A 14,033-nucleotide genomic window follows, 5' to 3' on the forward strand; every position below is an offset into this window, starting at 1 on the left:
ATGCCTTCAAGGCGTGCTTCAAAGTTTGCACGAACCTTTCTGCCAGGCCGTTAGTAGAGGAATGATAAGGCGCAGACCTGATGTGTTGGACACCATTCACATGCAGGAAGGTTGCAAACTCCTGTGATACAAATTGTGGACCGTTGTCACTTACGAGTTGTTCTGGTGAGCCATAACGGCTGAACATCTCACCCAGTTTCTCAATTGTTTTCTCTGCCGTGGTAGACCTCATCACAGCGACCTCCGGCCACTTGCTACGAGCGTCCACAACCACCATAAACATCTTCTCTTCGAAAGGACCGGCGAAGTCCACATGTACTCGCTGCCACACTTCTTCAGGCCAACCCCAGGGGTGTAGGGTTGCCAGCTGTGGAACATTCCGGACCCTTTGACATGGGGAACATGTTTTGGCTTTATTCTCAATATTTCCACCGAGGCCTGGCCACCAGAAGCAGCTTCTTGCCATTTCCTTCATCCGAGCCATCCCACTGTGGCCTGTATGAAGTTGTTGCAGTATAGGTTCCCTCAGAGGTGGCGGAATGATGACACGGCGTCCCCAAAGAAGACAACCTGCCTGGACGGAGAGCTCATTTCTTTTTGAAACGTAAGGTTTCAAACTAGGAGAATCTCCTATAGCTCTCCCTCGAATGACATTGTCCATTACCTCCGACAGGACTGGATCGTTGCGGGTGCACCTTTGCACCTGAACTGCAGTGACAGGTGCTCCCTCCACTTGTCTAAAGTAGAAGATGTCTATCTGATGAGGCTCTGGGGGAGTAACAGGCAAGGGCAGCCTCGAGAGACCGTCTGCATTGCTGTGCAAGTCTGATTTGCGATATTTGATGTTGTATGTGTGCCCTGACAACAGTAAAGCCCACCTTTGCATCCTGCTTGCAGCAAGAGATGGAATTCCGGTGTGGGGCCCGAAGATTGAAGTCAATGGACGGTGGCCCGTCATGAGTGTGAACCTTCTCCCAAACAGGTACTGATTAAATTTTCGAATTCCAAAAACGATTCCCAAGGCCTCGCGCTCAATCTGTGCATAGTTACTCTCGGCCTTGTTCAAGGTGCGTGATGCGAAGGCGATAGGTTTCTCTTCCCCAGAAGGCATGATGTGGGATATGACTGCTCCCACACCATATGGTGATGCATCACATGCTAGCTGCATGGGTAGCTTTGGGTCGAAGTGTGTCAGGACCTCCGACTTCAGCAATGCTTTCTTTGCTTGGGCGAAAGCTTCGTTGCACAGTTCAGTCCATTTCCATGTTTTGCCTTGACATAGCAGCTGATGTAACGGCTTCAGCAATGTTGCTAAGTCTGGAATAAACTTCCCATAGTAGTTAAGTAGCCCCAGAAATGAACGTAACTGGCTCACATTCTGGGGTGCTGGGACCTCCACGATCGCCTTGACCTTTGACGGCGCCTTATGCAGGCCAGTAGCGTCAATCACATGCCCCAGGTACTCAACTGAAGACTGAAAGAATTCACATTTGTCTTTACGAACTCTGAGTCCGTACTCTTTCAGTCGTTGTAGTGTCGCATCCAAGTTCAGAAGATGATCCTCCTCATTTGCCCCAGTGACAAGGATGTCGTCCAGGTAGCACTGGACTCCTGGCAGTCCACTCAAAATCTGAACCATTGCCCTTTGGAATAGAGTAGGGGCCGACATAATTCCAAACGGAAGGCGGCAGCACCTGTATAGCCCCTTGTGTGTCACGATTGTCAGCAGCTCCTTTGAGTTGTCATCGACATGCATTTGTGGATAAGCCTGGCATAAGTCTATTTTGCTGAACTTTTGCCCTCCGGCCAGGCCCGTAAATAGATCACCAATGAGGGGAAGAGGGTGCTGTTCCGCAGACAGCACCGGGTTAATAGTCACTTTAAAATCCCCGCAGATTCGAACAGATCCATCCTTTTTCAGGACAGGAACAATGGGTGTGGACCATTTGCTCACGCTCACAGGCTCCAGGACTCCATTCTCGGCTAAGGCCTCCAAGATAGCCTCAACTTTTGGCCTAATTGCATAGGGTACAGGTCGGGCTTTGTGAAACTTCGGCCTGCTTTCAGGTTTAATGTCCAGTCTCACGCTGATCTTTTTCATGCTCCCAAGTTCACCATTGAAGAGTTCTGCAGTCCAGTGTGATTTTCTCTAGCCACGCACGTCCCAGTAGAGATGGGTAATTTCCCTTTACCACATATAGTGGCAGTTTCACAGTCTGTCCGTTCAATTTAACTGTCACCTCAATGGCGCCTCTCATGGCCACAGGTTTGCCGGTATACGTCTTTAGCACAATGTTTGTTGGCTGAAGGGTAAGATGCTTTAGCATTTTGTTGTAGACAGTGTCTGAAACAAGGGACACAGCCGCGCCTGTGTCCACCTCCATCCGCACTGATTCTCCCTCCACCAGTGGCGACACTGATGCACTATCAACAACACCAAAGACTACGAGTTGAACTTATACGAAGTAGGCTTTTATTGACTAAGAACTGGAGCATGCCTCTGCTAGTGGATCCATCCTAAGAGCTCCCGGGGGAAGGGTGGTGAGTCACCTTTATACCCGGGCTTAGGGGTGGAGCCAGGGGCGGAAACATGCCCGGACCTGCACAGAGTTAACAGTGGTTTACCACACAGACATGTACAGAGTTAGCAGTGGTTTACCACATTCACCCCTCGTTTAAAAAAGAGTCCGGCGGGGTGAAGTGTTTCAAAAGTTCGTATACGAAAGTCTCTCCGGGGGTCTTGTCTGCCGTAATGATCTTCGTGGTGCCGGTTGCGGCGGTTCTTTGCCCGCGGCCGCTTCTCGCGTGGGACGGAGCACTGGCGTGTCGTCCTCTCGGGGTAGGGATGGCACCGGCATGTCGTCAGTTCGTGGTAGACACCCCGGTGGTGCGTCGTGGGTAGTGGTGGTGGGTGGAGGTAGTGGATGGTGATCGATGGTGTTTCGGGTGGTACCTGAGGGTGCGAGGTCTCGAATTGAGACTGTGTCCTCCCGCCCGTCAGGATACGCCACGTAGGCGTACTGTGGGTTGGCGTGGAGGAGGTGAACCTTTTCGACCAGGGGGTCCGTCTTATGGCTCCTCATGTGTTTCCTGAGCAGGACGGGTCCCGGAGACGTCAGCCCTGGCGGTAGTGATGTCCCCGAGGTGGATTTCCTGGGGAAGACAAACATCTTCTCGTGAGGGGCGGCGTTTGTGGCAGTACAGAGCACTGATCGTATGGAGTGGAGCGCATCGGGGAGGACATCTTGCCAGCGGGAGATTGGGAGGCCCTTGGATTTTAGGGCAAGCATGGCGGTCTTCCACACCGTTGCGTTCTCCCTCTCTACCTGTCCGTTACCCCGGGGGTTGTAGCTGGTAGTCCTGCTCATGGCTATGCCCTTCTCGAGCAGGTACTGGCGCAGCTCGTCGCTCATGAACGACGAGCCCCTGTCGCTGTGGATGTAATTGGGGAAGCCAAATATGGCGAACAGGTCGTTGAGGCACCTGATGGCTGTGGCGCTGGTCATGTCCGGGCAGGGGATGGCGAAGGGGAAACGGGAGTACTCGTCAATAATATTGAGGAAGTACGTGTTGCGGTCAGAGGAGGGAAGGGGCCCCTTGAAATCGATGCTGAGACGTTCGAAGGGGCGGGTGGCTTTAATCAGATGTGCCCTGTCTGGCCTATAAAAATGCGGTTTGCATTCGGCGCAGACCTGGCAGTTCCTGGTCATGGTCCTGACCTCCTCGATGGAGTAAGGCAGGTTGCGAGCTTTAATAAAATGGAAGAACCTGGTGACCCCCGGGTGGCAGAGATCATTGTGGAGGGTCCGTAGCCTATCGACTTGTGCGTTGGCACATGTCCCACGGGATAGGGCGTCTGGGGGCTCATTAAGTTTCCCGGGCCGGTATAAGATATCGTAGTTGTAGGTGGATAACTCGATCCTCCACCGCAATATCTTATCATTTTTGATTTTCCCCCTTTGTCTGTTGTTAAACATAAATGCTACTGACCGTTGGTCAGTGAGCAGGGTGAAACGTTTACCGGCCAGGTAATGCCTCCAGTGCCGTACAGCCTCCACTATCGCCTGGGCCTCCTTCTCGACTGAGGAGTGTCGAATTTCGGGGCCCTGGAGGGTCCGTGAAAAGAAGGCCACGGGTCTCCCCGCCTGGTTAAGGGTTGCGGCTAGGGCGAAGTCGGATGCATCGCTCTCCACTTGGAAAGGGATGGACTCATCCACTGCGTGCATTGTGGCCTTCGCAATGTCCTCTTTTATGAGGGTGAAGGCCGCACGGGCCTCTGCCGTCAGGGGGAAGGAGGTTGACTTGATGAGGGGCCGGACTTTGTCCGCATAGTTGGGCACCCACTGGGTGTAGTAAGAGAAGAACCCTAGGCATCTCTTCAGGGCTTTTAGGCAGTGGGGGAGGGGTAGTTCCAGGAGGGGGCGCATTCGGTCGGGGTCGGGGCCGATGACTCCGTTTTCCACCACGCAGCCAAGAATAGCGAGGCGCGTGGTGCGGAACATACATTTTTCTCTGTTGTATGTCAGATTCAGCCGTTGGGCCATACTGAGGAATTTTTCTAGGTTGGCATCGTGGTCATGCCGGTCATGGCCGCAGATGGTGACGTTGTCTAGATAGGGGAAGGTGGCCTGCAGCACGTTCTGGTCAACCATCCGGTCCATCTCCCTTTGGAAGACCGAGACCCCGTTGGTGACGCCGAAGGGGACTCGGAGGAAGTGGTAGAGGCAACCGTCAGCCTCGAAGGCCGTGTACTGGCGGTCCTCAGGCCTGATGGGGAGCTGGTGGTATGCCGACTTCAGATCAATCGTCGAGAATACCCGGTATTGTGCTATCTGGTTGACCATGTCAGATATGCGGGGAAGTGGGTATGCGTCTAATTGCGTGTATCGATTGATCGTCTGGCTGTAATCAATAACCAGGCGCTGTTTTTCGCCGGTCTTCACTACCACCACTTGGGCTCGCCATGGGCTGGTGCTGCCCTCGATAATCCCTTCCCTCAGGAGTCTTTCTACTTCTGATTTAATAAAGCTCCTATCCCCGGCACTGTACCGCCTGCTTTTAGTAGCAATTGGCTTGCAGTCTTTGGCGAGGTTAGCGAACAACGGGGGGGGTTTGACCTTCAGGGTGGACAGGCTGCATACTTTGCGCGGCGCCGTGTTTAAATTCTGCTGGCTGCAGACTGTAAGTGGGGGCAGGGGCCCACCATATGCCATCGTGACGCTCTCCAGATGGCACTGGAAGTCTAATCCTAGCAGTACGGGAGCGCAGAGCTGTGGCAGGACGAGGAATTTAAAATCTCTGTACTCCACGCCGTTCACTGTCAGAGTCGCTACACAGTAGCCGCCGGCGTCCGCCGTATGGGACTTTGAGGCCATAAAGACCTGGTGGCATGTGGGCATAACCGATAGGGAGTAGCGTCGCACCGTGTCGGGGTGGATGAAGCTCTCCGTGCTTCCGCAGTCGAAAAGGCAATTTGTGGCATGGCCATTTACCTTTACGTTCATCATGGACCTGGCTAGTTGATGGGGCCTAGATTGGTCCAGGTTGATGGAGGCCATCGTCGAGGTCGGTGGGTCGCTGTAGTATTCACCCACGCTGGGGGCCTGGTCCCGAAATGGTGTCCAAGATGGCGGCTCCCCCGCGGCTGGTGGTGCCCAAAATGGCGGCCCGCACGGCTCAAACGTGGTTGGTGGGGTCCAAAATGGCGGCCTGCACGGTTCACACGCGGCGCTGCTGGAATTGGGGGTCGATTTCGCCTTGCACACACTCACGTAGTGGCCTTTCTTGCCGCATTTGGAGCAGGTCGCGTCCTTTGCTGGGCATTGCTGTTTGGGGTGCTTGGCCTGGCCGCAGAAGTAGCATTCCTGGCCTCTAGTCATTGCAGCTGTAGTTGGGCTGCTGGCGGATTGTGGCCTTACCGGGTCCCAAGATGGCTGCTCCCGTGACATCCACGTGGCCATCCGGTCAGGGGGGTAGGCATCCATATTCTGGAGGGCCACGTCTAATGAGTTAGCGAGGGCCACCGTCTTCTGCCGGTCGAGCCCCCTCTGTTCCAGCAGCCTCTGCCGTGTATAGTTGGACCTGATGCCGGCTACGTAGGCGTCTCGGATCAGGTCTTCCGTGCATTCCTTGGCCGTCACCGCTTTGCAATTACAGGCCCGGCTGAGGACTCTCAGTGCCAGTACATATTCGGCGCCCGATTCCCCGGGGCGCTGTTTTCGGGTAGCCAGGAGGTGTCTGGCGTAGACCTCGTTAACAGGCCTCACGTATTGTTCCTTTAGCATCGCGATGGCGGCTGCGTAAGTTGTGGCGTCTCGGATGATCGAGTAGACTCGGTGGCTCGCCCGTGAGTTCAAGACAAGCCGTTTCGCGTCATCTGTAGTGACGGTAGTGCTGGAGGCCTCCAGGAAGGCTTCGAAACAGCTCAGCCAGTGTTCAAAGTTATTGGCTGCATCTGCTGCTTGAGGATTCAGGTCTAAACGTTGCGGCTTCAAGATTTGCTCCATGTCGAAAATTTAGTCAATAAAATTGATGCACTATCAACAACACCAAAGACTACGAGTTGAACTTATACGAAGTAGGCTTTTATTGACTAAGAACTGGAGCATGCCTCTGCTAGTGGATCCACCCTAAGAGCTCCCGGGGGAAGGGTGGTGAGTCACCTTTATACCCGGGCTTAGGGGTGGAGCCAGGGGCAGAGGCATGCCCGGACCTGTACAGAGTTAGCAGTGGTTTACCACACAGACATGTACAGAGTTAGCAGTGGTTTACCACAGACACCCAGTAGCCATTTGGACCACCTGTAACCATCAGTATGTGCACCTCTTCCTCCTCAGAGGTATCGCTCCCCTCTGTTTTGCTTGTTCCATCATACTGCACTGAATGAACACTCTTTTTCTTCTCTTGTCCAAATACAGACATTTTGCTTTCATGCTTCCCAGCTCTGTCTGTTCTTTTTTTTACCTCTACAGGCACGTTCAATGTGACCTTTTTTTCCACAATTTCGGCATTCCAGCTCCGTACACCAGCATTTATTAGTGTGATGGCCCGTTTTCCCACAACGGTAACATGTGCCGTTCGCACACCTTTAGGCTCAGACGACACCTTGTGAACTCTCCCTGTGAACTCAACTGGTGAGACTCCTTTTCCGCCATCTCCATGGAGACACTAACTTCAATGGCCTTTTCAAGAGTAAGGTTGTCCTCAGTAAGAAGGCGCTTCTGTGTGGCTGTACTTAGCAGACCACACACAAGTCTGTCTCTAATGATGTCATTCAGCACCTCCTTGAACTCGCAGTGTTCTGACAACCTTTTTAAAGCAGCAATAAACATCATCACTGATTCTCCCTCCTCTTGATTCCGTTTGTGAAATCTAAATCTCTCAGCAATAACCAGAGGTTTTGGTGAAAAATGTGCTCCAAGAATTTCCACTAGTTGTTTATATGTTTTAGTTCCTGGCTTATCTGGCTGTACAAGGCTGCGAAGTAAATTGAATGTCTTTGCCCCCATTATACTCAAAAAGGTAGGCACAACCTTTTCGTTTGCCACTGCATTCGCCAAAATAAAATAGTCAAAACGTTCCATATAAGCGCTCCATTGCTCCACATTTTCATCAAAATCACCGATGTTTCCTAATATAGTAGCCATCTCACATTTCAAGTTTTATTTTCTGTTTACTCACTGCACCCATAACGTTAATGTGATGCTGCAATCTCTGTTCCGAGTGTTTTGTAGTCGAAAACAAGAAAGTTCCCACAACGCAGATTCATCTGATCCTCATCGCCACTTTGTTGTGTCTGTACCTTTCTACCTAGACACAATTTAGGACTCAGAATTCAGAGATTCAAACATGAAGTGCTTTATTCAAAAAGAAGGTTCTAGAGGGTACCGAACAAAGAGAGCTAAAGCTTAACCAAGAGAACAACCCCAACCATTTATCTGCTGTGACAGCGCCACCACAGGTGGGAGGAGAACACCCAATGTATAACACTGAGAAACTCCCAGTCATTTTGGGAGGGATGGGAACAATGCTCCCCCTAATTCTTTTTTGGGTGCGCTGTGTGGCCCATTCAAAATTTCGCGCATCCACAAAATCTCCCATTGAGAAGCCAGTGAGTGACTTGCGCGGGACCTCTAGACAGCTGCTTAGTGGGAACATTGGTCAGGTTTGACATCTCATCCAAAAAATCGCCACCTCTGACAATGCAACACTCCATCAGCATTCCACTGAACAGCCAACCTAGATTTGGTGCTGATATATCGGGGTGGGGCTCAGAGACACAACCTTCTGATTCAGAGGCAGAATGCTACGACTGAGGTAGAGGCTGACACCAATAACTAATCATTACCTAATTGATTTAAGGTAAAATGATCTTTGCATAAGCTGAGTGTCAGTAGAGGTAAAATGTAGGACACATTGAATACTCTCCTGTTTAAAGGAAATTAATCTTGTCATTTTATGGATGAAATGCGAAAAATGCTTCTAGAGAGCTTTACAGGATAAAAGGACTGCAACAATTTATCTTTCAACATGCGTTAATATCTGTAAATAAGAGGAGCCATCGATCTGCTGTTGAGTTTAGCAGGTTGAGGGGTGATCTAATCGAGCTTTATAAAATTGCAAAAGAATTCGATAGAATAGATACAGAGTAGCTATTTCCTCATGGGAATCCAGAACAAGGGGGTGCAATCTTAAAATTAAAGCTAGGCCATTCAGGAGTGAAATCAGAAAGCAGTTTTTCACACAAAGATAATGGTAATCTGGAACTCTTTCCCCCCACCCCGCAAAAAGATGTGGATGCTGGTTCATTTGAAACTTCAACACTGAGATTGACAGATTTTATTAGGTAAGGGTATCAAGGGATATGAAGCAAAGAGCACAAGTGGGGAAATGAAGTTGAGGTCAGATCAGCTGATTGAATGGCAGAACAGGCATGAGGGACTGAATGGCCTACTCCTGTTCCTATACTGTGTGCTGTTGCCACCTGTCCTGGATTGGACTTCCAGCTTTTTGAGTGAATTGTCTGGAAATTTCTAAACTGAAAACTGGCCACCAAAGTATTTTTTTAGAAATAAAACCAATTTTTCTATTTATTCCTGTTCTTGAATAAATTTTCATCAAATTAGTATTTATTTAATTTGTACAATACTAAATATATATGTATATAATTGTTTACCATATAAATAAATAAATCTCTCTCTTTTTCTCTTTCTTTGTTTAAACAGGGAATATATTTGTTGTCAGCCTGGCCATTGCAGATCTAGTAGTGGCAATTTATCCATACCCCATGGTCTTGACATCTATATTTCATAACGGCTGGAATCTGGGCTACATGCATTGTCAAATCAGTGGTTTTCTGATGGGTCTGAGTGTGATCGGATCAATTTTCAATATCACCGGCATTGCCATCAATCGGTATTGCTACATCTGTCACAGTCTGAAGTACGACAAGCTCTACAGTGACAAGAACTCCCTATGTTTTGTAATCCTCATCTGGACCTTGACCTTTATAGCAATCGTCCCAAACCTGTTTGTGGGATCTTTGCAATATGACCCGAGAGTCTTCTCCTGCACTTTTGTGCAATCTGTAAGCTCTGCTTACACTGTCTCAGTGGTGTTTTTTCACTTTATCCTCCCCATCACCATAGTCACCTTCTGCTACTTGAGAATATGGGTCCTCGTCATCCAGGTCAGAAGACGCGTGAAGCCGGACATGAAACCCAAGCTGAAGCCCCATGATTTACGGAACTTTATGACTATGTTTGTGGTCTTCGTGCTCTTCGCAGTCTGTTGGGCGCCCCTTAATTTTATTGGTCTTGCTGTGGCTGCTAACCCAGCCACGATTGCCCCAAGGATTCCAGAGTGGCTATTTGTAGCCAGTTACTACATGGCATATTTCAACAGCTGCCTTAATGCGATTATCTATGGACTTTTGAACCAGAATTTCAGGAGAGAGTACAAGAGAATTATAATCTCTGTGTGCACAGCAAGGATTTTCTTTCCAGAGAGTTCTAATGATGCACCTGATAGAATTAAAAGTAAACCTTCTCCTTTAATGACAAACAATAATCAAATGAAGGTAGATTCTGTCTGAATAGTTTATGCATTCACTCCATGTGCCAGCCAATCAAGCAAAAGAGAAAAGCACATTATACAGAATCGATGGAAAGCATAACATATATTTAAAGTGTGTTAAACCTATGTTTGCATTTATCAAATATGTTACTTTAAAGTATAAAGTTTAACACTACAATTCAATTATACATCAGTGATTGATGCTCAAGGGAGCAGTAGATTTCATTTGATTATAATCATATCCATACAGAAATATATAGGGGAAAGAAGGTTTATTGTTAAATCATTGATAAACCCCTATTGTATTAGAAATGGGAATAGGAAACTTGTTAACTAAAAATAAGTATTTGAGCCTAACTATGTTTAACTTAGTTTTTAAACATCTGTAAGTTTAAGTTGCCTTACAGGGTATGTGAGATTAGAAACAGATAGGGTGAGCTGAAATCACATTTTGGGTACCGCACTTTCCATAGTTTTATGAAAATAACATTTTCAAAAGAGGCTTAAAGTGTATTTGAAAAGCAGAATGGCTAAACTGTTGTAAATAGTACAGAGTTTAAAGTGCAAACACATACACAATCAAATTTAGACCTACATTTTTAAAGAAAATCACACTTAAGGGTTTTGATTTTAGAAAGCGATGGAAGAAAGTATTTTAGAATGTTTACCCATTTAAATTTCAACTGGGTTGAGAAGTGACCATTGACACTTTATTAGCACAATATTCAGTATTTTTAAAAGACATAAAAAAGTGAATTGCCAAGCATGTAGTGAGAATTCTACATGAACTTGGATAGGATGCATGCTCTCCGTTTTTACAAAGATGAATTTAGTTTTACCGACAGTGCTTTTACAGTGTTTGATATGATAGTTTTGGCTTCAGTGTAATGATAAAGCTATGTAAAATGCTACATTATTTGTGTAGTGCAATTGATTTTGAAAGTCAAGAGTGCATGAATGTGAATGACCAAGATATCCTATATATAATAACTGAGGTAAAGTATTCAATTCAGTGGTTAATTATATGAATAATTGATCGATTGGCAGATTTATGACTATATTGTGCCAGATTGGCTCTTAACCCTTTATGTGTCAACCGTCCTGAGGTTTTAATTTGAATATAAATATGTCCAGTAATATTTTATTTGCACTTGTGGTAACTGTTCTTGTAAATAATTATTTCAAATAATTTTCCAGCCTAACCTACTCATAACAGATTAAATGTTGACTGTTCAATGGGACTTGTATGAAAACACACTGGGGCCAAAATTCTGATGGGTCCACTCTGAAATGGAGGGGAACCCATGGCCATCAAATTGAAAGATGTCAGCCCTATCCTAAATTGCAGGAATTGGTTCATTAGCATGTTTGGGGTGGGCAGCTAGCACCTGTAAGGGCACATCAGAGGAACCTGCCCTATATGCCTGCCAGAAGGTAGAGCAGCACGTAGCCACTCCACGAGGTAAATAACGACTAGTTATATAAATGAAAGTTGTTGTTGTTGTTGTAGGTTGCCCCAAGGCCTTTCCCAGACTGAAGAGAAACCAGCACTTAAAGATCTTCAGCTCTAATGAGGGCCATAACTCTGGCAGCATAAAGTAGTCGATCCCCTTTCGGATTGATTACCTCACTTCTGGCATATTTGGGGGCCTTCCCTGGGCACGAGTTCCAGTGAGGCCTTCTAAGGGCCTAATTCTTGGGGTAATTTGGAAACTCCCCCACACACGCCTCCTTGACATATGAAAATGGCTGGACTAAAAGAAAGGGGAAAAATAAAGGCACAACCTGGTTCCACCCAATTTTGTGCTCCCCAGTGTGACAATCTGACCCAGATCTGTCCTGGGACTGAACAGAATTTTTGCCCCATTTACATTTATTAAAAATGTTTCAATTATGCTTATAACTGATATCCTTATGCTATACAAGTAGTATCATGCATTCACAAATGGATTATGGTGCATTATCATAATTTTATTTTTACAAATGCCATAGTTCTTCATTTAAAAACAGCCAATACAGATGATGACAGCATGCTTTTGCTGTTACAGAAAGGAAATTGTACAAATTGTTTAGATGCTTCAGTGTTATTTACCCTATCAGTATATATCTCAGTATCAGTAATATATTCACAGTATTATTTTACAGAATTATTTCAATTATTAAATGAAGTCTGGAACATACTGGAAGATTGCTTAATTTAAAGATTTAGGGGGTGAAATTGAACCTTGGCGGGAACGCAAAACATGGCAATCGCTTTTGCTGCCTGTTATATAACACATCCGATATTCAGTTCTGTTGAAGTGAATGGAACGAAATATCGACAGAACTGGATATCGGAATGGCCATATAATGGGCAACTGATGCAATATGCCTCCATCCATGTCCAATTTCACCCTCTTATACTCTTAAAATATAGTATGAATCCCAGGCATAGGGTGCTGTACTGTGTTTACAATGGCTCAAATCTCAAGAGTTAATTTGAATCTTATATTTTATTTTTAAATGTAGTATTCCATTAGCTTTATGACATTCATCAAATTAACTTTCTTTTGAAATGCCCTTGTCATCAAGGGGCACCACAAACATGCGCTAGAGAAGAGGCAGCCCAGGCCAGACCTTGTTTCAATTACTGGAGTTTATCTACTAAAAATGCATCTTTTGTTTCCTGGTCCCCTAGAGGTGTACCGCTTGCTTTCTCATCCAAATGTATAGTGGCTAATATTGTAGTTGCTTGCCTCAGCATCTTCTGTTCTCAGAGTATTCACATCACAGAGGAATATGCAGAAACACAGCTGTGTAAATCTAAAAGAAAAAGCTCAGTTCATCATGAGATTGAGTCTTTTTCATCCATTCAGTTATTGGCGGAGTGGATATTATGGCTTCATGATTTACTTTGTCCACAAACTATGAACAGTAAGGTTGAATTAAAGGGAAATTCAACAGTAACTTTCAACTAAACGGCCGCTCAAAACCTTTTGTTTTTGAATTTTACATTTCAGTAGTTAGCTAATGAATGAACTCATTTGCCAAATGCTTAGAACGTAGATCCCTGTTTATTTTGCTTCTCCCAGAAAGGTGGTGACATGGGGGTCAGTGCAGCAGGAAGTGGGATAAGTGGGATAAGTGTGTTTGGAGCTGGTGCCTTCTTGTCTTGAGTACATGAGGTAATTGCCATGACTTTAACTCAGGGCAAGAGTCATGCTGACAGGGCCAAGATATACAGCAAACCATCCAGCTCTCGGCAGTATGATCCCAGTAGGTTTTAACTCCCACACCTCACCTGCATAGGCCCCCATCAGTCTTCTGCCAGAATCCAGTGGGAAGTGACAGCTGCCCGGAGGTAGGGGGATGACAGGTGGCAAGCAAGCAACGCTGGAGACTCAAAGAAATCGTCCCCGGCACTCGGGTAAGTGGTTGGGAGAGGATTTGGGATGGTCTCGTGGTCGAGGGATTGGGGGGAAGCCCGGGGCTGGAGAAGCCTAAACTTTTCTTGTGGGGCCCAGAGGAGCAAGAGTGCTCCTCCGGACCCTCAAAGAAAGTAAAAAAATGAAAATCCACTTACCTTTTCTGGCCTTTTCTGGCCTCGGCTCCTTTTCCTGTTATGTTGGTTTTGCCTGCAAGCAACAATGGTTTACCTGCGCAGGCCTCTGGTCAAAATTGCAGTCAGGCCTCAATGGTATCATTGGACCACATTCTACATATTTATAGAAGGACCCCACTGGCTTCTGGTGGGCGACACTCTCGCCTGCTTGGAAAAGCAGGTTAAAATCGGAACCTGCGGGAAAACAGCAGGATTAGTGTGGGTAAGTCCCCCGGGCCATTTTAATTGCCTGCCTGTTCGGTTTCCTCCAGGCGAGCAGGGGTAAAATTTGCCCTAATGTGTTATAGTGATTGTAATAGTTAGAGGTTTAGGCAAGAGAAGACCTTTGGAACATCTAGCCCTCCTATCCACAGTATTC

The 14,033-nt window shown here is 46.9% G+C and overlaps 1 protein-coding gene across 1 annotated transcript in view; it reads left to right on the top strand.

Annotated features, from left to right (window-relative positions):
* The window catches only part of LOC147123331 (melatonin receptor type 1A), a 68,800-nt gene extending 55,259 nt beyond the window's left edge, over positions 1–13,541 (top strand). The window contains exon 2 of the mRNA XM_085965873.1: positions 9,225–13,541. Coding sequence (XP_085821999.1) covers positions 9,225–10,093 — 869 coding nt within the window. The 3' untranslated portion in view covers positions 10,094–13,541. The remainder of the gene's footprint in view (positions 1–9,224) is intronic.
* Positions 13,542–14,033: the final 492 nt, after the last annotated feature.

This window comes from Somniosus microcephalus, chromosome 2 (assembly GCF_052327205.1).
Source record: "Somniosus microcephalus isolate GS21.2 chromosome 2, FLI_Smic_1.0, whole genome shotgun sequence".
NCBI classification, from domain to species: domain Eukaryota; kingdom Metazoa; phylum Chordata; class Chondrichthyes; order Squaliformes; family Somniosidae; genus Somniosus; species Somniosus microcephalus.